The 24,358-nt window shown below is 53.5% G+C and overlaps 2 protein-coding genes across 2 annotated transcripts in view; one reads left to right on the top strand and one right to left on the bottom strand.

The window, feature by feature from the left end:
- Positions 1–20,917, top strand: part of DNAI1 (dynein axonemal intermediate chain 1) — a 59,329-nt gene extending 38,412 nt beyond the window's left edge. The window contains exons 13-20 of the mRNA XM_037151652.2: positions 7,495–7,742; positions 12,305–12,394; positions 12,526–12,613; positions 13,267–13,346; positions 14,763–14,911; positions 15,028–15,127; positions 17,523–17,708; positions 20,715–20,917. Of these exons, the coding sequence (XP_037007547.2) occupies positions 7,495–7,742; positions 12,305–12,394; positions 12,526–12,613; positions 13,267–13,346; positions 14,763–14,911; positions 15,028–15,127; positions 17,523–17,708; positions 20,715–20,813 (1,040 nt within the window). The 3' untranslated portion in view covers positions 20,814–20,917. The remainder of the gene's footprint in view (positions 1–7,494; positions 7,743–12,304; positions 12,395–12,525; positions 12,614–13,266; positions 13,347–14,762; positions 14,912–15,027; positions 15,128–17,522; positions 17,709–20,714) is intronic.
- Positions 20,918–21,102: 185 nt separating this feature from the next.
- Positions 21,103–23,147, bottom strand: ENHO (energy homeostasis associated). The gene is made up of 2 exons (XM_037151653.2): positions 22,782–23,147; positions 21,103–21,892 (listed from the first exon to the last, which is right to left on the bottom strand). Exon 2 carries the CDS (start codon positions 21,717–21,719, stop codon positions 21,489–21,491), a length of 231 nt encoding a protein of 76 aa, XP_037007548.1. The 5' UTR covers positions 21,720–21,892; positions 22,782–23,147; the 3' UTR covers positions 21,103–21,488.
- Between the last annotated feature and the right edge of the window lie 1,211 nt (positions 23,148–24,358).

Genomic DNA, 24,358 nt, shown 5'->3' with positions numbered 1-24,358 from the left:
GTCAGTGTTCCTGACCAGGCTCTGGAGCAGGCAGGGGCGGGGCAAGTGCAGCCTTGGCCCCTGAGCCCTGGGAGACAACTGCCCCTTTCTCTCCCACTGCAGCAGGAGACAGCACTATGGTAACTGTGTGCCAGTTTGCTTTCCCTTCATGTTTCTGGGTCCCCACAGAAGCCCCCTACCTCCTTCCCCGGCTGGACGTTCCCCCTTCCTAACAGGAGAGGGCCCCACACTTCGCATTAGCCGCAGCTCCCTAGGCTAACAGCTTATTCTCTAGCTGGGAGGATCAGCTTCTGCAAACAGGAAAACCTCTCCATGCTCCAAGCTGCTGCTGGCTGGCAGGCTTACAAACTCCTGGTCTCTGCCCCTCAGACCGCCTGTCTGCCCATTCTTTGACCAGGATGGAGAGTCAGTGGAAGGGGAGGGCAAGGAGGAGTTGGTGTTTGTCATTCCTCTCAGGGAGGAGATCTTGGAGCTGCTCCCAGTCTCGTGGTTTGGGCTGCCTTTGAGGATGCCCTAAATGCCCGCTTTGTGTCCCTACTCCTGAAGGTGGGCTGCTGCCAAACTGGAAGCGCCCTCCCCCTCTGGCAGGGAACTAGCACATTCCTCCCCCTCTGTTGCAGCTACTGGGCCTGGAACAGGGCCTGGGGGCTGGGCAGGCCCTCCCAGGAGTGGGTGTGGACATGAATGGGTATGAGGCTGCTCTCAGCCCAGGCTCTCTGTCCAGGCCTGAGGTGGGGTGTAGGGAGCTCCCCAGCAGGTGGGAGGAGAAACTGCTTAGGCTCTAGCCCCATCTTCCTCCCACAGAGGGTCAGAATCAGGGTCGGCTGATTGGAGTCACGTAGAGACTGTCCAGGGAGCCAGCCTTTGACAGGAGCAATGGGGAAATGTAACCCACCCTCAGGAATAGATGACCTCAAGTCCAACAGGCCTAGCAGCCTCCTTTGGACAGGCACTTGCCTAGCTAGTGAAGGTCTCTTTGTCCTTTGTCGGTCCTTTCAGCCATATCTACATTCCTTAGAGGTGTTAGCCAGGGGCAAATCTTCTGGCTGGAGGGCCACTTTCTAGTGGTGTGACCTAGGACCGGAAGCCTTTCTGAGCCTTGATTTCCTCATTGGTGACAGGGAGAGGCTGTGAGGCACACTTACTTTAAAAAGCTGGGGGGGCGTGTTGCAAATGTGCCCTCTGAGCTGGACAATCACTGTTGATTTGGCTATCAGTCCTTCCCGTAGCTTTCCTGTAGGACCTCAGGGGACAGGAGGCTATGGGGGCAGAGGGGGATCAGATGAGGCCCCTACCTACTGTTTTAGAAAGCAGCGCCTGGTGGCAGTGGTGGCATTTGCTGTTGATGTCACTCACATGGGAGTTGCTGACTGGCTTTCAGACAGCCGTCTCCTCCCCAGAGCCCTGCCTGCCTCAGTACATCCCTGCAGGGGCCTGAGCAGAGCCCAGCAAGGCTGGGACTCAAAAGGGCCCCTGCATCCTAAGGTTGCCTCTGGAAGTCCTATGCTCTTGAGTGCCCAGGTGCCTCCCTGGAAAAAGAACAGAAAAGCTGAGGCAGGCCAAAGGCACTCCAGTTACCGGTCAGGGTTATTGTGAGGAGCAGCTGGCTCACCAGCATCCATCACACTGTCCTTGGAAGCTCCCAGCTGCTAGCCTTCCATCATCAGACTTTGCTTCATGCGAACAAACACTGAAGTGAGCATTTGGGTTTGCTGTTCGGTTTGACCCTGATAAGCTCAGCCCAGACCTCCTTTTGCCTGCAATTCCCATAAGTTTATTTTCTGACGCAGCCAAATAAGACTTTGGTAGGGGTAGCTATTTACCCTTGGGAGGATGGAGGCCAAAATCCCCCATTTTGGGGGACAGGGCAGGTTGCCTAGAGCCAGTCCAGGAGCAACCTGGTGGAAAAAAGGGAGTCCGGGCCATTGCCTGCAGCAGCACGGAAGCATTCACACCTGCCACCTCTCTGCCTCCCAGGTTGCATGCAGGGCAACCTGGGTGCCCCCTGGAGCCAGGCTCCATGTTCCCAGCAGAGCAGAGAAAGAGGCCATCAGTAGGCAAAAGCAGATGGAGGAATGTTGGAGGGCAGAGGTAGCTGGTCCAGGAAAGGGGCAAAGCTGGATTGCAATTATGTCGGCCTGCCGCACTGATGGGGTCCTTTCCAGCTCGCTCATTAGCCAGTTCATAGCATGGGAAAGGGGACTCCCTGTGGTCTGTCAGGCAGGGATGGTGGAACAGATCTTAGAAACTCTGTGTGGTCCTGCCTGGCTATCACACAGATCAAGAGGAAGCTTCTCAGCTGTCTCCTAGCCCAGCATCCCTTGGGGGCCACACCATCAAAAGGAGCCAAGGTCAGGCCCTGGGCCCCAGCACTAAACCCATTCCTGCTCACTCACACCACATCCTGGCCTGTTCTGAGCCTGCCCAGGCCACAGATACACTTGTAGGGATTTAAATCTTTCCTGATCATTTATTTGTCAGCTTCACTAATTAAGCAGTGTTAATTTCATTTACTGAAAATGGAAATTCATCTACCTCATTTCTCCCGGTTCATCCTCCACACACAAAATCCATCACTCCTCGGCTGCAGGCTGCGTGAAATTTACAGGACTAATTATGTTGTCAAGTCTCTTTGTAAATACAGTCCATAAAGGCCACTGTGCTCGCTGGGTTGTAGTGCAAGGGCAGTCCCGTTGTTAGTTTAATTACTGGTTAGTTATTTAGGTTCTCAAATGTTTGCCTCATTTTCCCTAAATCAAATTAAATGTCCCACTTGATGTAGTCTGTCTCCAAGGCTTTGCCCTTAACTTCCCACGCCGTTTAAATATGAATTCTAATTGGATGACAGTACTTGGAAAAGCCAGCTTCCTGGGAGGCTGGGCCATGCTGGAGGTTTAGAACCCTATAGCACTGATAGCCTTTTTTGGGGCAGCCTTGGAGTGGTCCCCTGCTTTGGGGGACTGTAAAAATTTTAATCCAAGAGGTATTTCTGTTCCTAGAGTCCAAGACGGTAGGGCTGGGGTGTGGGAAACGGAGAGAGGATTTCACTGTGGTCGTCAGAAGTGCCGGGGATCATTGCGTCCATCCCCCTGACTTCTAGAGGGACTGCTTCCAAACCATCCCAGGAACAGGTGCCATCTGTGGGGGCATCTCCCTCTGATACCTAAAGTGACGTTTGAGTCAACCTTCCCTGAAAGCCTACAGAATTAGTGTCCTATTCCCATTATAACAAATGACCACAAACAAAATGGCTTAAAACAATACAAATTTATTATCTTATAGTTCTGGAGGTCATGAGTCTAAAATGCATTTCACTGAACAAGAATCAGGGATTGTCTGGGCTTCGTTCCTTTTGGAGGCTCTAGGGGAACATCCATCTCCTCGCCTCTCCTTGCTTCTAGAGGTTGCCCGCATTCCATGGCTGTGGCTCCCTTCCAGCTAGTGATTACATCATTCTGACATTTGCTTCTGTTGTTACATCTTCTTCTCTGACTCTCCAGTCTCCCTCTTTCCCTTATAAGAACCCTTGTGTTACATTGGGTCCAGCCAGATAATCCAGGATAATCTCCCCATCTCAAGGTCTCTAAATTAATCACATCCTCGAAATCCCTTTTGCTGTGCAAAGTAACATGTTTATGGGTTCTGGGGATTAGGACATGGATATCTTTGGGGGGGCATTATTCAGCCCACCACAACCCCCTTCCATGTGCTTCTCGTATGACTTAATAAAGGGAGTCATTAAACAGCTGCTGCCTCAGAGTCAGCCCTGAACTGGACTAATTTGGGATGCCACAGTGAGAAAGGAGGGGGCCTGCTGTCCAGGGTTGGCATGGTGTCCTTGTCTTGGCAGCTTGTCATCCACTTCCCTTTTCCCACTGACCTGGCTTTAGCCTGATGCTCAAACATGCCTTCTGCCTGCCTTGCCTTCCCTGAATCCTGAGCAGGAGCCCAGGCTTCTGCTGGCAGCCAGAACTCTCAAAAGTGGCCTCCCACAATCTAGAGCTGTTACTTGCAGGGCAGGGGTAGAGCTGGGGGTGTTGAGGGCCCTGCTGGTGATTGCCAGTTGAAGAAAACATTCATCCATGCTCCTCACTGGGCGCCACTCTGCCTGGGCCCAAGCAAAGGGAACTGAGGGCAGCGAGAGGTCTATGGTAGAATTAAGACATCCCTCCCCCAGGACCATGGCTTTCTGAGGACTGCCAGATCAGGCTGTAGGAGGTGGTTGATTCTTCTCTTCCAAATCTTGTGGATCACTGAAGATCAAGTCAGAGAGGCCTTAGAGATTATCCAGCAGAGCAGGGTTAGCAGGAGGCAACCCTCCCACCCAAGAGGGCAAGCCTGCAGGGCCACACTGCGCCATGCTTACTCCTTCCTTTGGTAGAAGGCAAAGTGAAAGACCTGCTCTTCTGTAATAATGAGCTATACACAGAGGAGCTCCTCAAGGCGGGGGACTCTCAGGGGGAGAAGCTGAACAATCTGGAAGGCTTCCTGGAAGAGGGTAAAAGTACGAAGTGGAGGAGCCCTAAGGCCAGGCCAGGAGCACTTTCCCTGTCTCAGGGTCATAGACCAGGTTTTCTTTCTCATCGCCTTCCTTCCCTCCCTTCCTCTTCTTCTCCCTTTTTTCCTTCCTCTATTCCTCCTTCTCTTCTGCCTAGCCACACATACTAAAATCCTGTTGCCTGGAGGAAACTAGATTCCTTCTTTGGCACTAGACTTCAGTCTCTGCCTCTTTAAAAAAAGTATTGAATTTATTGAATAGGTCTCAAGTGTGCAATTCTATAATACGTGATCTCTATATTGTATTGTGTGTTCACCACCCAAGTTTTTGCCTCTTGATACAACAGAGTGTATCAAGGTCACTGGATTCTCCAGCCCTACTCTGAGGAGCCAGAGTTGGTGAGATTCTGGACAAAGTGCCCCAGGGCCCAGGGCCCCAGGCTCTGTAGCCTTGAGCCTAATGGAATTCTAGCCCTCACTGGGAAATGACACACTGCAGGTGACCTCTGTGCCAGTGTTATAGTGGGACTGCTGGTGACCTGGCTGGTGGCATCATACCAGGAATGTTGGGGGGCTGGGCGGTGGTGTCCGTAGGACTGCTTGGAGCCTGAGTGATGATATCACATGGGGGCCACCGGTGGTCTGAGTAGTGATGCTGTTTTAGGACTTTTAGAGGACAAGATGATAATATACTGGGACGGCAGGAGGTTTGGGCTGTGATTTCACATGTTGTATACTTGGAGAGTGGAACAGTGAGGTCTCATAGGGCTCACTGGAGTCAGAGATGAGATTATTATAGAAATAAGACATGGAGAGGAAGTTCCAGTTAAATGAGAGTTTCCTTTGCCTCCCTGGTGTAGTTTGACAGCTAGAGCTCTGAACTGGAATTCAGGAAACACACGGTCTAGCCATGATTAGAAAAGGTGATCATTATCACAAGACGGCTCATCTGGTTACAAGTAACAGAGACCGCTAACCCCAGGTTAGGAAAGGGAGGCTCACTGTCAGGATGCGTGTAGCTGGGGAACTAAGGCAGGATCTGAGGTCCCTCTCTCATGAAATCTATGCTTCTCTCTGCCAGAAGCTTCCTCTTACCCTGTTTGACCACCCTGTCCCTTACACATTCTCTCTGACTTTGCCAGTCACCACCACTCTATTAGGTCTTGTGCCCCTTCCCCTTCTTTACCTCCATGTAAAAACCAGATTAGTGCCATTATTCTGGGCAACCTTATTTCAGCCATAAACAGAATATTGGGTGTGATGAGCACCATGTGAAGGGTCTGATACACCTGGGGACCCTGTTTCCCCCCATCTGTAAAATTAGGGGGCCGTAAGGCCAGCTCCCAGTCCCAGTAAATGGGTCAGAGATGTCCTTACTACAGGTATGAAGCCAACTTACAGTTTCTGACCCTCCTTTCATGGTTTCACTGGTCAGGAAGACTCTGCACGCCTACAGGGGCAGGGAGTGCTTGCAGTTTGTCCAGAGCAAATAGGTCATCACTGCTTTCCCCCAAGGGACGAGGTCCTGTAACAGCAAGTGTGAAGGTCATGCCCACTTTGTCCCATCTGGGTCCTCAACTGAGCATCAGTCATTCACCTACCCACTCTTTCATTCACTTACCTGCGTGCCTACCCATGCACCCTCTGTCAGTCTTGCCAGCATTAAGGGCAGATTGGATGGACATTCAGGGCATCAGCAGCTCTCCTCTGGCTGGGTGGTTGACTGTGATTCTTCAGCAAGCACTTGCCTCACTCCGCTGCAGGCTCTGGCTCATGACTCAAGCTCCTGTCTTGAGTGGAGGCTCTCTGTCCCCGCCAGGGTCCAGCTTAGGGGGAAGCCCTGACCAAGTGCTCAGGATTTTCGTGATGAACAAAAGGAGCTACAAGTGACTGTCACAATGCCAACTTCAAGTCCTTCATGATCTGAGTGGGAAAGAGACTCCCTCAGCCAGCTGCAGATCTCTCCCTTATAAAGTCAGACCTTAGGTCCTACACTGGAGCCCCATGAAGGAGGTGCTGCCAGCCCTCCCCCCACCCCCACCTCAAGGCCAACTCCTTACTAGCTTTGAGGTATCACCAGGCTTTGAGATATCAGCATAGGGCCACCAAGATGGAGGGTGACTCCGGCCTTTTACCTGTTCAGTTCTGGCTCCTCTGACTTTAGAAAGGTCCTGGGCTTGTGGCAGGAGTGCTAGACGTAAGGGCTTGGAACTGGATTCTGTTCAGTGACTGCATTATCGGGATGGGCACTGAATGTGCAGAGAATGAAAGAGTGGGAGGTACACCCCTCACATGGGACAGGCAGGGAGGAGAAACCCTGCCACTGGTTTGTGGTTGATCACCAAAACCATACCCAGGCCAGAAAGATGGCACAGGGTTCTTCGGAAGCCTGACTAGCTGGCCTGCGACTTCTGGATTCTGGGAGCATGCCTAGACTTAGGGTTCAGGCTGCAACTGGGGATTGTGGGGTCAGCGGGTATAGGAAAATGCCCAGAGGTAGCTAGTTTGGGACTCCTGTAGACAATTTCATGTTAGCCCAAGCTGAACCCCTGTGCTTGGCTCAGTGGCTGGGAGGCACATAGGCATTATGAAGGCATATGAGGATAGCAGCTTGTCCCTGGTCTGAGCATCTGAACCCTCTCTGAGGATACTGCTCCTTCCTAAGCCCATGCACATTCTTCATGTAGCCACTTTTTGAGAGTCTGCATACCTCAGGGAGGGCTTTATTCACCCCAGGGAGAATAAGGAGAATGATGGTCAGTCCCTCAGATAAGCCTGGTCACCTTTACTGGTTGTTGGATCCTCCCATGAAAGGGTAGCCCAAGTTTTCTGATCCCATTTCACAGACAGAGAAGATGAAGCTTAGAGAGGAAGCCCACACTCTTTGGCAGAGGCGGAGCAGGGCAGGGCTTGTGCATCCATCGGAGAAGGGGCACGGGGGCTTCCTGGCAAGGCAGCTGGATTTCCAGCCACTGAGGCCCGTATTCCCTGGGGCAGATGACTTCATGAAGCAGAGCCGAGGCATGCTGCTGCTCTACAGCATGAAGAACCCCAGCTTCCCTGAGTACATCTTCAGCAGTGACAGCGGCATCATGTGTCTCGACATACACGTGGACCACCCATATCTGGTGGTGGTGGGCCACTATGATGGCAATGTGGCCATTTACAACCTCAAGAGGCCCCACTCGCAGCCGGCCTTCCGCAGCTCAGCCAAGTCTGGCAAGCACACGGACCCCGTATGGCAGGTCAGCCTCGAACCAGGAGGGGAGGTGTGGGTATGGATGAATAGTGTGTGAACTTGGGCGCCACTGGACAAGGGGCTTTGGGGAGGAGAGGGCCATAAGCAAGGGGGTGGGGATCACAGGTACCAGTGTAAAAGCCAAGGGGCTGGATTGAGAAGGGGCAGAGAAGGGCAGAAGGTGAGAATCCAGAGGTAAGGGGGTCAGCAGTAAGAGCTGGGTCTGCTGCCCCAGAACTCCATCAAACGGCCCATCTGTCTGATAATGTTCTCTTAGATGTGGTGATTAGTGACCCAGAGCCTGTGGTTAGAAGCCTCCAAGGCCTGAGAGGCCTCTTCTGAGTATGTCAAGGGCTCCGGTTCCCTGTCTGTGGGCTTCCTTAACTCCCCACAAGGCTGTCCTCTGCCATCTGGGCTAGACTTGGGGGAACTTGCAGACAGGTGTAGTTGCTGCCCATTTTCCACCCTCTGAGTGGGACTGTAAGTCCTGGCTGGCAAGGTCTGGCCCTGAGGCTTCTTTGTAGCACCCTTTTCCCAGACAGACATAGAATGGGACCATTACCTGGACGTCGGGTTTAGATTTCACCCTGTCTTCCATCTTACTGCACTGGGAGTGCATTTTGTTTCATGGTTTTACTCTCAGTGGCCCTGGCGTTGCAGGTCCTTCCTCACTATGTTCCAAAGGTCCCTTTCTTCTGAGTCCATGTACCCTTACCTCATGGGCAGGTCTGGGAGAATCTCACGATTGATTTTTGCCTCAAGTTGCCCAAGGCCTCTGGGCTCATCAGACAGCTGTCTCCTCATCTTCGTGGCCCCCTGGCCTGACACAGTCTGCACCCATCTCTTCTGGCCCTGAGGCCCCTCAGGCAGGTGGACACTGGCCCCAGGTGCTGGCTCTCAGCTCTCAGAGAGGCCTCAGCAGAGAGAGGACTCCACAGACACAGGGGACATGGTACTCTTTCAGCTTCATCCTTTACCCAGAGCAAGGGCAGACAGAGGGAGGAAATACCCCACCCACAAGATACCCTCCCCACTACTCTCCACCAAAGCGGGGCCAGAGTTCGCAGCCTCGGAGTTCTCTCTAATGAAAGCACCCCTCCCAGTTCACTGCCTCCATCCACAGATGTCAGGGATTGTAAAGCGCAGGAAGAGGAGAAAAGAGCTGCTTTGACAGGCCTGAACTAGAATTAGCCCTTAACCCCTGCTCTCAGAGAGTCAAGGGCTAAGGATGGAGCATCTCCCATTGGCCTGACCACCCTCCTCAAGCCCAGAAAAAGGCAAGAGACCAAGGCTACCGCCCTGCTCCTACTCTGCTATGTTCTCTAAATCAAATAGCAGGTTGGGAAAAGAAATGGGGCATGCAGAGGCCACACTGTCCCTCTCACTGGGCAGGTGCCAGGGAGACTGGAACCCATCTGGAGATGGGTGGCCTTCTGCTCTCCCACCATCCTGTCAGGAAAACAGAGCTGTTGCCTTTGCAGAACCGAAGACTCAGAGTTCTTGGCTGAAATCGTGGCTTGGGACATGGGAGGGGCTTGCCTGCCTGTCTCTTACTCATTTACTCACTTCCTGTTCCCTGCTTTCCCATATTTCCTGACCCCCTCTTCCTCATTCATCCATTTGATAACTCCTCCCTGTTTGTTCCTCTGGGAGCTGAGGATGCCTAAGGGCTTGGGCTCTGGAGTTCCTTGTGGGGAGATGACCACAGTCATGGGTGGAGCTCATGCTGTGGGCTCATGGGGTCACTGAGGAGGGGCACTCAGATTGTCTGGGATGGGGAGCAGGGCCAAGAGGGTCAGGGAGGTCTTTCTAGAGGAAGCAATACTTGAGCTGAATTGCAAGGGATGAGAAAGTTTGAGTTAGATAAAGAAGGATACAGAGGGGCCCCAGGGATAATGACAGGGGCATCAAGCAGAGTGGCCCACTGAGAAAACAGCACACCATTGGGAGCTCAGTGTGAGAGATCGGGAGAGGGAGCGGGGCCTGGAAAAAGCACAGGCCCCCAGTCCTGAGCTTTTTTGGGACATAGGAAGTCCTGTACACAGTCCTGTGCTTCTCTGGGACGTAGGAAGCTTGGACTTTGTAGGTCGGTGGCTTCAAATGAAGTGTTCGTATGGAAGACTGATGTGTCAAAAAGATGAAAGTGGAATTGTGCTGGAGTATCAGTGTCCTGCTTGTTTGAGGGTCCCCTATTATCACTCCCTGTGTCCCCTGAGATACTTTCCCCAGGCTCCTAAGATTTTCCCCTGGCATAGTTTGAAAATCACTGCCCAGCCATCAGAGAGTCTGGGACAGAGGAGTAACACAGTCATGTTTGTGTCTCGGAGAGTGCCATGTTCCTCTGGCTGCAGCATGAGAAATCTTGAAGCCTGAGCTAGGGCAGAGGCAGTGGAGAGAGAGGTGAGAAGACAGGGCCCAGAGCTGTCGAAGCAGTAAAACCGACAGAAGGAAATGACTGATTTCATACGGAAAAAGGAAGAATTGGTGATGCTTCCTGGGACTCTGATTTGGGGCACCCAGTAGGGCATCCGCGGAAGTGGGAAGCGCAGAAGAGGAACAGGTTCGGCCAGAGGTTAACATGGGATGCCAGCGGAGGTGTCCTATAAGCAGTTGGAGGAGCTCGAAAGAGCACCAGGCTGGTGGATGCAATGTAAGAGACAGCAGAGTCTAGGTCCTTCTCAAAGAGACGGTGTCTCGGGGGGACTAAGGAGGTTCTTTTGGATCCCACGTGCCAGGCTGGGGTGGGTAGATATTGTTCTGTTGGCAGCAGAAAGCTATGGAAGGTTTTGGAGCCAGGGAGCAAATTCTGTTCAAAGAGGACCAGTTCCTATCTCGTGACACAGGCTGCTTCCCCAGGGAGCCTGCCTGAGTAGCCCCACCCTGCTCAGGCCCCACCGTGAAGCCTCAACCAGCAACACTTTGATGGATGCGTGTGTGTTTGTGTGTTCTGTGCCACACCGGGAGGTGGCAAGAAAGACCCGTGAGCACAAACTGGGTCGAGCAGGTCTGCTCTAATCAGATAAAGCAGAAGAGAAGGAATCTGTTGGACAGCCTTCATCTCCTCCCTCCCTCCTGCTACCTGGGCATTATTCATTCTCCCAACCCCACTTACCACCTGCACCCCCCCCCACTTTATTTCTACCCTCCCACCTCTACCCCAGGAGCATGTGTGTGACTTGCACGCACACACATGCACACTGACTTGCAGATGCACACACCACCCCCCATTGGGCATCAGGCTGCTAAGTGGGGTGTGAAATACAATTTCCATGCATGCTGGTGGCTGCTCATTAAACACTTCCCTTAGCAGTTCCCTAGCGCCTCTTACAGCCTGGCCTTTGACACCCCTGTCCCCTCCCCCCTTTAAAGGGACTACTTTTACACAGAAGGGGAAGCGGTCTCAGCATCGGGGCCAGTTCTGACTCGTGTCTCACAGGCTCTGTGGTGGTCTAGGCCTCCTCAGTGAAAGCAGCTCTGATTCAGCGGGCCTGGGTGGTCGCTGGGGAGGGGCCACCCTTTCCTTCTTCTGGGCTTTCAACAGCCACGGTGACAGCTGTGGTTACAGGCAGTGGCACTGGGTTTCCGTCGTCCTCCCTCACTGGGCCCCTGCTCGTGACGGAAAGGGACTGTGGTCCTAGCATGGAAGTCTGGAGGGAGCAGGAGGATGCAGTGCTCCAGGCACCCAGCCCCTCCCCAGCTCTCTGGGGCATGCTTGGCCCGGCCTCCACATCTGGCAACAGAAATTTGAGCCTCAAGCGTGTCATCTTCATAAGACAACAGCTCTGTCTCTAAAACACTTTCCCATATGTTTGTGCCTGGCCCTAGGAAGATGGGTGGGGCAGGATTATTAACCCCAATTTGTAGATGGAGAAACGCAGCTCAAATTCTGAGATTTCAGAGGAAGATCCCGGGAGCAGGAACTAGTGGTAAAGTGAAGGTGGGAACAGAGGAAAGGTTGCCTAGGAAAAGGCTAAGCTTGGAAGAGGAGACTGAGGAGGGAGTGAGCGGGGAAAAGCCAGCTGCAGAACATGTGTACCCCAGTTCCTAGGGTGGTAGTGATAATGAGGACATTAGCTAACATTTATTGAACACTTAATGTATGCAGTATTCTGACCTACGGGCTTCACATTTATTATCTCCTTTTTTTTTTTTACAACAAACCTGTGCCGTTATGGTTCCTGTTCTATAAATGAGGAAGCTGGTCTATGGGCCCCGTCCTTTCCAGACTCCATCTATGTAAAGATGCTGAACCCAACCCAGGGAGGAGTTGGGCACCTCCACTGACAAGCCAGTGGATTAGGGCAGTGACCTGACTTGGTACTGTTGTCCCAGGATAGTCAGGGCCAGAGGGATAGGAGAGACAGAATTGGATAGAAGTAGGGAGAAAGTGGGGGAGGGGGACAGACGGAGGGAGGGAGAGAGGAAGGGTCAGTCAAGGGACTCTGGGAAATGGGCTTCCAGAACTTGCTTCTGAACCTCAGATGGGTTCTGGAGGGAGCCATGCTCAGCTTACAGGCCTAATGCAACACCACAGCAGAGTCCTGGAGCTCGCGGTTTGGAATGTTTCAGGTCAAGTGGCAGAAGGATGACATGGACAACAACCTTAACTTCTTCTCTGTGTCATCTGATGGCAGGATCGTGTCTTGGACGCTTGTGAAGGTGCCTGTTTGCCACAAAGGGTCATGCAGGGGTGGATGGGGAGCTGGGGAGGCTGAAGGGAAAAGGGACCCCCCAAACCTTGCTGATTCAGCCCAGTCCATGTGCCCTCCCCATCCCCTCTATGACTGCAGAGTGAGCTGGTCCACACAGATATCATCAAGCTGAAGGTGGAAGGCAGCACCACAGAAGGTCTAGAGGGGCTACAGCTGCACACAGTGGGTAGGAACCTCAGCTCACTCTCATCCAGGCCTTGCTACGGCACTCGCGCTTCACGAGGGTCAGAGATGGTGGCCCTTCCCAGTACTGAGTATTCCCTCCTCCACTTGTGCTGGGCCCAGGGCTGGAGGTAATGGGAAAGCCTGGCCCTGGCTGCCTAGGCTTTGGCCCTTTGCAGACCCTCCCTTTTCATGCAGGTTCCATCCCTGTTTGCAGACCCTGTTCCTGTTTATGCAGATCAAGTGCTGTTATGCAGATCCAACCCTGTTTATGTAGATCAGGCCCCTGTTTACCCAGATTCTGTCTCTGTGTACTCAATCCCTACCTTGTTTATGCAGACTACATCCCTGTTTGCACAGACCACATCCCTGTTTGTAGACCCTGTCCCTGTTTACCCTGACCCTGACCCTGTTAAACTCAATCCCAGCCTTGTTTACCCAGGCCCCCATTCCTGTCTGCAGAAGCCCTGGCCGTTTGCAGAGTCCCAGTTGCCTGGGACCAGCAGCAGGCTGGAGGGCTGGTTTCTGTTTGCTTGGCTGGCCACACAGCCTTCTCAAGGGCTGGTCTCAGGCTTTCCCCCAGGGCCTGCTACGGAGGGGAGGTGCTGCGAGCCTCCTGCCCAGGACCCTGCTAAGATTTCTCCCTCTTCTCCCAAGGCTGTGGCACTGCTTTTGACTTCCACAAAGAGATCGACTACATGTTCCTAGTGGGCACAGAGGAGGGAAAGATCTACAAGGTGAGGCCCCGTGCCAGCTCCTTACAGGGTGGCTTAAGCTTGAGTACCCTGGGAGCTTATTGTTCTCAACAGACCCTGTTCTGACAAACCTTAGCTGCTCATCAGTTCTAGAAGGCTTCTTAGGGGAAGAGAGTATTTCTTGAACTTACTGGGTAGCAGAAAGAGGGACTAACTGCAGGAAAGGGAAGGAAGAATCTAGAGCAGTGGTCCCCAGCCTTTTTGGTACCAGGGACCAGTTTCATGGACTGTTTTTCCATGGACAGGGTGGGTGGGAGCAGAGAGAGATGGTCTCAGGATGATTCAAGCACATTACATTCAAGTTCACCTCCCGCTGTGGGGTCCGGTTCCTAACAGGCCCTAATGGTACTGATCCTCGGCCCAGAGGTTGGGGATCCCTGGTTTAGCCCAGCATCTTTCCCTCAGGACCTTCCCTCCCTTCCTGGGAGTGGAGGAGATAGAGGTGGGCGTGGGAGTTGGGGGAGTTGGAACAGTCCAGGAAAATTTCCTGGAGGAGACAGGAACTTGAGGTGCGCGTTGAAGGCCAAGAAACAAGAAAAATTTATCTCTGAATATCGGGCACATCCCAGCTGGCAGGCTGGAACTTCATGGTCGCTTTCTGCAAGGTCTCAGTGTCAGTGGGTGAACGTCCTTCTGAACCTCTCCATCCACCCAGAAATAGCTCTACTGCAAGCTTTTCCTAGGCTCAGAGACACAGAATGTTAATTACAGGCGGCCTCCTGGGAGCCCCTGAGGCCCAGCTAGAGCTGGTCTGAATGCAAAAGAGGTTCCCACCTCCTCTCCACCCCTCCCAGTGGTGGCCCAGGAGAGGCTGCAGGGAATAAAATTAGTCAGTCACAGTGTCTCCTGGAGGGAGGCTGTAGGGGCGTGCTGGTCAGGGCCAGAAACGGAATGGCAAATTATGAGATTGGGATTTGCTCCCGTCTCTGCACCTGCTCTTTATTTACCTGGGCGAGGTGAGAGATTTAGCAGTGTTGCCAGGATTCTGTCTGTGGGCTATGGATGGACCCAGGGCTCTGTCTGTCTGTCCATTGGCCTTGGCCTGGACACAGGCTAACCACATCTCACCCAGGACCCCAAGACCTACTCTGCTTTGGCTCAGAAAGTACAGCCCTTTTCTCTCTGGCATGGAATCCTCTAGGCAAACTACAGCACTTTTTCTCACCCTCCAGGAAGGCTCCCCTTCCCGCCCTAACTCCCAGGCCCCTAAGCCCCTCCTTTCTCTCCCATGTGCTGTGGGGGAGAAGAGCAGCTAGCAGCCTGGCCCCAACTTCCCTGTGACAGTGAGGTGGAATGAGAACAGAAAAGTCTCAGCTTCTGATCCTCCAGGGCCCCCAAGGAAGTGGTGGCTGTTGACCTCTTTCACTCCTGACCTCTTATCCCTTACCCGACGCCCAGTGCTCCAAATCCTACTCCAGTCAGTTCCTGGATACCTATGATGCCCACAACATGGCAGTGGATGCTGTGACCTGGAACCCGTACCACTCAAAGGTCTTCATGTCCTGCAGCTCCGACTGGACGGTGAAGATCTGGGACCACACCATCAAGTAAGGGGCCCACCCTTGGCCCTGCCCTCCTTCAGGCCCCACCCTGGGGTGGGCCTGTGGGCTCTGGCACTGTGAACTCTCTATGTCCTGAACTTTCCACCCCTCCACCACCGCAGGACCCCAATGTTCATCTACGACCTGAACTCGGCGGTGGGCGACGTGGCCTGGGCGCCCTACTCCTCCACTGTGTTTGCAGCAGTCACCATCAATGGAAAGGTGAGCGTCCTCTTCCTACGCTGCCAAGCCGCTGCTAGAGCGAAGAATGCGGTTTCCCGGGGTCTTCCTCCTGGAGAGCACGGGCCAGGCTGGGGAAGACAGGAGGTGACGACTGTCTGTGTTTTCAAGGGCCAGGCCACCCAGGGCCCTGTCAAAGCTGAACTATTCATCCCATGAGCCCCTGAGGAGAGAATGGGGCAGTTCCTCTGGAAGGAGAGAGCACTCTGGGGGATGAGATGCCTCGAGGAGCAGTTATCTTCTCTGAGGCACCTGGGGTGGGAGCTACAGGGTGGCAGCACCAGCCTGACCTAAGGAAAAACTTACGAGTCAGAGTTGATCTGTAATTAAAAGAGTGTCTAAAAGCTGGTGAAGTCCCCTTCCCCGGAAGTGTGCAAGTTGAGTCTGAGAAGGGGAGGTGGGCGTGGCCTGTTCAACATTGAGAATTGGTAAAAGCTCAGCAAAAAATATTTGTAAGAAAATTCTGAGTTGCGAACCCATTTTCCTTGTGGGCTTTGATATAAAATGTGAGGCACTTACCCGAGGAAAGACTACAGTGATTAACACATCCCACTAAAGTCAGTCAGTGATCTACCTGCTGAACAGATGCTTACTGAGGGTGAACTATGGCATCCAGCTCCAGGCTAGGGCCTGGTGATTAGGGTCCCTGCTCTCACGGAGCTGATATTCTAGGGAAGGGAAAGGGACAAAAGGCAACAATAAAATTCGCAGTATTAAGTTTGGACGTAAATGAAAAGAGAATGATGTGCATACAGCCCTGACAGATGTGGCTTAGTGGGTTGGGTGTCATCCTGCAAATCAAAAGGTTGCTACTTAGATTCCTGGTCAGGGCACAGGCCTGGGTTGCAGGCCAGGTCTCCAGTTGAGGGTGTATGAGAGGCAACTGATCGATGTTTTTCTCCCTCACTTTTTCTCTCCTTTCCCCTCTCTCTAAAAATAAATACATAAATCTTAAAAAATAAAAAACGAATAGGTACATACCAGTGTTCATAGTTGCATTATTTCTGATGGTGATCAGAAGGTGGAAGGAACCCGAATGTCCATCAGTTAATGAATAGATAAACAAAATGTATGTCCAAAAGGATTATTATCCAGCAATAACAAGGAATAAAGTACTGATACCTGATACAATGTGGATGAGCTGTGAAAACGTGCTTAGTGTAAGGATCTAGTCAGAGAAGATCACGTTATATGATTCTATTTATATTTGTCTAAGTAGGGAAATCTGTAGAGACAGAAGTAGATGTGTGATTGTCCAGGACTAGAGGGGCAGTGGGAGAAAACGGAATGACTGCTCGTGGACACAAGGGTTCTTTTCAGGGTGATGAGCATGTTCCAAGATCAGTCGTGGTGATGGTTGCATAACTGGATATACTAAAAACCAAGAATTGTGTACTTTATATCTCAATAAAGCAGTTTCATTTTTGAAAGAGAGAAAGAGACTGATGTAAAAGAAAAGGACTGGGTGGTCTCTTAGAGTGAGTTGTCAGAAAAAGCTTCCTCAGAGAGGTGATATTCAGGCTGAGAGCTGAAGGAGAAGAAAGAGCCAGCCACGGGAAGACGGGAGTCAGCGGTGTTCCGCCCATGGGACAGCCACTACAGGTGCCCGGAGGGGAGAATGAGTATGAGATGTCTGAGGGATAGTCAGGTGGGTGTGGCTGGGGTCTGGCGAATAAAGGGAAGAGAGTATGAGATGAGAGTGGAGAAGCTAGAGCAAGGAATTTGGATTTTAGGGATAGTGCCGAAGGGCACTGTTGGAGGACTTAAGGAAAGTCTGGCAGCTACGTGGAGGATGGATTGTAGCAGAAGGGCAAGCATGGGAGCAGGAGGTCTAGTTTGGACACTGACACAGTTGTCCAGGCAAAAGTTGCTAATGGTCTGGACCTACGGCATGGTGAAAAGAAGAACAAACATCCGCCGAGCACTCATGTGACAAGTGCTATTGGAATACATTACACATATTAACTGGAACAAACCCTGACTCTGACACTTACTAGCAAGGTAGCTTTAAGATCCTCTAGCTCCTTATTTATAAAATGGAGATAATAACAGAACCTACTTAATAGGGTGGCTGTGAGGATTATAATTAAATAATACAACCATATACCTTGCTCGCCCAGAGTCTAGTACATAGTTAAGTGCTCAATAAATGGTAGCTGCTATTATTGTTAATTATGCATAGACTTAAATTTTCTCCCAAACTTTTTATTTGCATTTTCTCAACCACAGGAAAAACATAAACAGAGACATAAACCCCCTCTCTACTGCCTCCACTTACAGTGTGCCAGGCTCCTACTGTATTCCCCCCAAAAGCCTGGGGGCAGCTCCTCTGAAGCCTCCTTAGCCCCAAGTGTGCTGACCCCGCACCTCTTCACAGACCCACGTGTTTGACTTGTCCATCAACAAGTACGAGGCTATCTGCAGTCAGCCTGTGGTGGCCAAAAAGAAGAACAAGATCACCCACGTGAAGTTCAATCCCATCCACCCCATCATCATTGTGGGCGATGACCGTGGGCATGTCACCTGCCTCAAACTCTCACCCAACTTACGCAAGATGCCGAAGGTATGCTTGGGGAGTTTGGGCTACCAGAAGAAATAGTCTCCACGGTAGTGGGGTCTGGGAGAAATGGGAGGGGCCAGGGGGTGGCCCCTAGGTTTGTGGCTTGAGAAACCCAGGCTAAGAGTGACATCATAGCCCAAATGAGGAGCCAAGGAGAAGCAGGTTTGTGGGGGGACAATGAGATCAGATTGTATATGCTGAATCTGAGTCCCTATGGGACCCCCCTAGGTGAAGGTACTCGGTGAGTAAGGTGACCATATGGGTCTGAAGGCTGGGGGAAGCACGCAGGCAGCATTGGCTTATTTGGTACAGACCAGGTCACCCCAGCAGGGCGCATGGGGCTTAGTCACTGCTTCACTGGCTGGTTTTACACAGGGCTTCAGCTCAATGGTCCCTCAGCTGGGAACTGTGGGTCCACACGGGGAAGAAGGAAATGAGCCTGAGCCATGAGGTGGAGAACTGGGTCAGCAGCCAGGCAGTCCTCCTTTTGAGCTCTGGTTCTTTTCTGAGATCTCTAATGATCAGGAGACTCTGCACAGAGCCCAAGGGCCCCAGATACAGGCCACATGATCCAGAGTCATGATCTCAAATTCCAGTCCTCAGAGTTTAGATTCAGACTTAAGAACCCAGGCCTTAAAATCCAGAGGCCAAGGGCCCAACTTAGAAGTCCAGAGTCCAGGAGCCCAGATTCAGTTTCTGTCCACTTGGTTGGTAAGAGAGGAAATGGAACTTACTTTCTGCCAAATCCCGGGCCAGGATTGGAGCTGGGCCAGGGCTGGGTCAAGTTGCCCTAAAGACTGTACCTCGTAGTTGGCAATTTGAGGTATTTACTGCAGTTTGAATCAAGAGCCCTTCTCAACAACTGACACCCACCCTGCTGCACCCCTGGCAAGAAAGGAGCCACTGCACCATCCCTCTGGTGCTGGCTTACATGGCCAGGGAGGCAAGGGATAGGAGTTTGGCGGGGTCCGTGATTGTAGCCAGCTGGGGGAGGGGGTGGACTTGGCTATAAATACTCAGAAGGCTGCTAAGCGCCTGCAGCTGTGGCCCAGAGGCTGTGGTGGGCTGGGACTGGGGCTGGGGGTAGGGTGGGGTGGTCGGGTGTGGTCTTAAGTTCTTTGCTGAGCCCAGCTAGTTGGCCTCGGGGAGGGGGAAAGAGGCAGCACAAAGAGTGGAACAGATAAAATCTGCTCTTAATTTAGTGAGAGAGAGGCCGAGGCCTGAGCTGGCAGAGCTGGACAGCCCGGCAGGAGGCATAACGGTCACCTCTTGGGGCAGGAGCACAGCCCTCGTGATGTGGGGGCAATAGGTCTCGGTGGGACATGCCCTGCCCACCCTGACCCAGGCAGGCAAGGATCTCCCACAGTCAGTTTCATTTATTATCCTCTCAGAGCCAAGGTCAGTCATGGCTGGGAGAGCTGGGCTCTGTGTATCTGGTAACCTATGTCACTGAGGACCTGAGGACATGGGCACCTTGGGATTAGAGGACCTGAGCAAGTGACAGCTGAGAGATGATACTTGGGTGGCTGGGAGGTTCCAGTGAAATTGCCATCTGACCCTATCAGCAGCCGAGTGCTTGGTGCAAACAGAAGTCCCTGGTCATCCCCTCCTGGCCTTCCCAAGTGGGCTCAGCCACACAGGCCTAACTCCCAGCCCAGGGCTTCCCTGGGAAGTTTATCAAAGATCAAGGACTATTTAACCCTAACTACTGTATATGTACGTGGGACGTTGAAGCTCAGAAAAGCAAGGGACTTGCCCAGAGTTGTATAGGGGGTTAATGACAAAGCTGGAATTAAAAGCCAAGTCCGCTACCTCCCAGGGGATGGGATGAGGCCAAGAAGAGAACATGAACTTAATTTGGGAGGGATAGAAAAAGAGGCATCATTGTCCTCTGCCTCTAGAGTATAGAGGTAAACTGGGCAGTGGGAAAGGCACTGGCCCGCAAGGGGAGGGGAGACACATTTGGGAGCAGGTGCAGGGGTCACACCAGGAGGAAATAATAGCTCTGCATGATGTCAGCAGCTGCAATGGGGCCAGGAAGGGGGCTGCTGGCCTTGCACTCTCTCCCACCTCATGGCCCAAGCCAGATCCAGGCTGGGCTCTCAGCAGGCAAGGCTGGGGCAGTGCCAGTGAGCAGTGGGCACAGGTGGCTGAGAGGGCAGGAGCAGAGGGAAGGCAGGAAGTGGCAGCTGCACCAACCTAGCCCACACCCCAGTGCCTGGGCAGAAGGGGGGACAGGACTGGTGCCGGTCTGCCAAGGAGCTCTCGGGGCCTGTGAGTGACACACACAACAGTGTTCCAACTGTATCTCAGGGCCTGGCCTATGAGCTAAAACATTAGAGTGCTCTGTAGGAGGGAGTGAGGGGCCACGAACTCAGGATCTGCTCCTGGAAGGAACGGGCCCAGCCAAGGACCTGTAGAATCACGTAGGAATATCCCACCTGCCCTCCTGGCTCTTCTGACACCCTCCCCCAACCGTGGGTGTGTCTGACACAGCAGGCCTGGCTCTAACTGGCACACTGCTACCAACCTGACCTAAAAGTATTAGAGTACCAGGTGAAGGCACTTGTGTTTTTTTCACACCCCCTCCCTCACAACACTTACCTCTTAGCTCCTTGTTAGAACTCAGCCAGGAAACTTCCTGCGGGAAGAGTGGTCCCAACAGTCAGAGGCTCCACCTCTCCCAGGGCTACAGTCCCCCTGGCTTGAAAGGCTTGTTCCTCTGCGGGTCAGTGGAGGGCGGGGAACCCTCCCTCGTTCCTCTCAGCATCAATACCCTATGTCCATTTGAGGTTCAGAGCCAGATCTGGATGCTCCTTGCAAGCCTCAATCAGGACCGTGTCACCTGTCCTGAGTTGGGGGAAGGGTCAGGTAGGAGTGGGGGAGGCAGGGACCTAGAATCTGACAGGGCAGAGTACAGCTGGGGCTGGCTGCACAGAGGAGGTCCTGGGACCCAGAGAAGTGGCCCATCCCTCACTATTCCTCCCTTTGTCCTTCCCTTCTCCCCAGGAAAAGAAGGGACAGGAAGTGCAGAAGGGTCCAGCTGTAGAGATTGCAAAATTGGACAAACTGCTGAATCTGGTGAGGGAAGTAAAACCCAAGATCTAAGGGCCTGGCCTCGGTCCCTGTCCTATTTATTGAACCCTGCCCTTGTAGCCTCTGACCCTGGTACCAAGCCCATCCTTAGCACCTAATATATGACCCTGTCCCTGATCACGTCCCAGCATTTGCCCTCAACACCTGCTCCAGCCCTGGTCCCAGCACCTCATCCCAGGACTTGGTCTTGCATCACCACTATCCAATCCTACTTTGCACAAATAAACCTGTGTCTAAAAGCCCACCACCGCCTTGAATTTTGCTATTGCAGGGCCCTCAGGAAGAGGAGAAAATCTCAGGGTATAGCCATACTTCCATTTATTATCCAGCAAACAGTGGGAGGACCCGAGGAGGGGCCCAGCCTGGACACCCTCCCATTATTGCCAAGGATTCCAGTTTGCTTCCCCAACTGAGAGGGCCTAGAGGCGCTCGGCCTAGGGAGAGGGTGGACCCAGCCCCTGGCCCTTGGGATGGAACAGAGTCCAGAAGGCCCAGGCCCTAGCACCAACTCATAAACCCCCACCCTGGGCCTGACTACCCAGGGCCACCACAGCCCCTCCTGGAGCCAGGCTGGCTAGACTCTGGCCTGCTGGGTCTGGCTCCAGACAGGCTGGATTCTGAGTTCTGCAGCCCAGGCTCTGGATGAAGTGGGCTTAAGTCCCAGACTCCAGGCTAGGCCAGGGGCCTTCAAGGCTGCAGTAGGTAGCTGCCTTCATGGCTGGGCTTCTGGGGCGGGGGTGCCTTCTCAGGACAGGGGCCAGGGCTGGAGTTGGGACTGGATTCAGAGAGCGAGTCAATGTCGGCAGAGCGGGAGTGGCAGGCCCAGCAGAGAATGACCCAGAGCAGTAGCAGCAAGAAGCCTACTAGGCCGTTGCAGACGATGGCGATGAGGGCGCCTTGGGAGATGGCTGCCCCCATGACAGGCCGCACCCTCAGACCAGCACAGGCAGCGGGGTCCACAGCGGGGCTGCCTCAATGGCAAGGCCCATGCCGAGGCGGGACTCTGGTATAGCCGGCCTTCCAAGGAGGCTGTCCTGTCTGCACACTCAGTGATTCCTGGGCAGTAGAGATGTCCAGCTGCAGTCCTGAGCCTGTAGGGGGTACAGAGTAAAGGAAAGGGTGGTGAGGAGAAGGGATAGGGTAAGGCCTAGGAGGAGAGAAGGAGAGAAGAGAGCCCACACCCCATGCTCGGGCCTGGCTCTGGGCACCTGGAGTGGGTCTAGAGCCACAGTGGGGAAGCTCGAGTAGGCAGCCTATATTTCATTCTCCTTAGAACAGGTGGGCATGTTCTGGCCCTGCCTGCCCAGCTTCCAGCCCTCTCCAGCACTCAGGGAGTGGGTGGGACCCAGGGAGCCCAAACCCTGGAGGATGGGATTGTGACCAGCTTCAATGTGACCTGGGCACCTCCCCACTCTCCCGACTCCAGCCAGCCAGCCAGCCCAGGAGACCTCCAGCGAGGCCAGCTCACACAGAGGAAACTTTGTGGAGGCCCTGGCAGGCATGTGTGGGTCTGTGTATCCACCGCCGTGCACCTAGGCGTGACCTCTCTGTGGGACTGTCTCTCCAGGTCAGGTGCATGTCTGCGTGTCTCTCAGTTTCCTTGACTGATGTGTGCATCTGCCTCAATACACTCTCTATGTTTGTGTAGCTGTCTGTGTCCCCCATCTCTGAGTGTGAGTGGTTGTATGTCTCCTTTCTCTCCCAGTCTGTCTCTTTGTATATCTCTGTATCAGTCTCTGTCTTTCTGTCTCTGTGCATATGGGTCTATCTCTCGCTCCTTCTTCATGGCTGTATCCCTCTGTCCCCATAGACGTGTCTCTCTTCCTTTCTCCGTGGGGTCTGTCTCTGGTTCTGTGGGTCTCTTTTGTGTCCGTCTTTGTGTCTTTCTCCCAGTGGTGTCTCCGTGTTGGTCTTTTTATCTCCGTCTCTGGGTCTCGCTGATTCCCGGCCCCCGTGTCCGTGGGAGAAGGGCCCCCTTACCTGAGTTGAGCCCGGTGCACTCCCGCCAGAGGGTCCAGGGCAGCGAGATGCTGGGCGCCTACTGAGGCTCGGAAGCCTGCGGGCGGGGGGCGCGGGAGGCGGGCCGGGGCGACGTCCCCTCCCCCGGCCCTCCCCCCTCAGCCGCGCAGCCTCCGCCGGCCGCTCCCGCCGCGGCGCGACCGGGGCGGCCTCTGCCGCGGGCGGTCTGCAGCGAGCGGGCACCTCCTCTCCCTGGGGCGGCGCCTCCTCCGCCGCCGCGGCCGCTCGCTCACTTGCTAGGCGGCGCTCGGGCCGCAGCGGCAGCGGCAGCCGCAGCCGCGACTGCCGGGGCGCGCAGTTCGGCTGGGCTCGGAGGCGTTCGGCTGGACTCGGCCAGGTTCGGCGGATGGCAAAAACAGCCAATAATCCCGCCTCCCCGGCAGTCGGCTGCCTGCGGCCAGTGAGGGGCGGAGCCATTCCCCACGCCGCTACCGCCATTCAATTGGCTGGTTGTTCCAGGCTCACGTGCCATTGGTCGTGTGCTGGGTGGGGACTGACCCGCCCCTTGTGCTGGCGTGGGGTGGGGGTGGCAGGAGAGCTGAAGGGGCTATTCTGTTTTGATGCTTGCCCAAGGGGAAGGGGGCGGGGCAGCGAGGGCTACCTACTTGCCCGGCTTTCTCAAACCTTTCACACCTGGGAGAGCTGTACACTCAGCATCTGAGAAAGGCCAAAGCCCTTATACCCCCATATCTGAGGGGCAGCTTCTCCACATTTGATAGCGGTCTCTGCATCCCTACATTTGGGAATAGACAACCTCTTCATCTTGAAAATTCCGTATACTCCCTGACGTCCACTCCCACCTGGTTGTGGAGTCTGCTTCTTCCCTAGAGAGGGTCTGTAGTTGGCTCTACATTCCCTGGCCTCAGGAGGTGTGAGCAGCTCTGCCAACACAAGTCCTTTGGAGATAGTCACTGAATTCCCACCCAGTGGTTATTGGTCAAGGTTTGTGCTTTATGCTGCCATGTGGGAGCCATGGAGGAATAGGGTACCCTGAAGGATGGCTCAGCCCTGGCTAGAATAGGCATGACTCCATCCTAGAAGCTCTCCCAAGGGGAAGATTAGCTTGGGCAGGGGCCATCAGGTAGGCCTTCCTACCCTACCTCATATTCTTAAGTGTTTTCAAATGGACCCTCTTCTCATCACATTCTCCATGTTTTCCATGGACACGCACATCCCTGAAGCTGTACCATGAAGACAATGCTCCCAAATCCAGCCTTACCTTTATATTTAAAGATTTTATTTATATTTAGAGAGAGAGGAAGAGAGTGAGGAAAAGGAGAGACGCATCGGTGTGTGAGGGAAACATGGGTTGGTTACTTCTCCCATGCCCCCACCTGGGAACTTGGCCCGAAACCCAGGCTTGAGCCCTAACAGGAACCAGCAACCCTCCAGAGCCACACCAGTCAGGACCCAGCCTTAACTTATCTTTGGAATTCTAAGCTAAGATCCAAGTGCCTACCAGATTCAGAGTGGCTTTGATTCCTGGTTCTGCCACTTACCTAACTTTGTGACTTTGGGCAAGTTATTCATCTCTTCTA

This window comes from Artibeus jamaicensis, unplaced genomic scaffold (genome assembly GCF_021234435.1).
Source record: "Artibeus jamaicensis isolate MK-2021 breed Jamaican fruit bat unplaced genomic scaffold, CSHL_Jam_final scaffold_1964, whole genome shotgun sequence".
Taxonomy (NCBI): domain Eukaryota; kingdom Metazoa; phylum Chordata; class Mammalia; order Chiroptera; family Phyllostomidae; genus Artibeus; species Artibeus jamaicensis.
Note: the sequence above shows the minus strand (reverse complement) of the source record. Positions and strands in the feature narration are given on the sequence as shown.

Bases quoted from the DNA above. Each gene is read 5' to 3' on its own strand.
- ENHO (XM_037151653.2), bottom strand. From the start codon at position 21,719: ATGGGGGCAGCCATCTCCCAAGGCGCCCTCATCGCCATCGTCTGCAAC.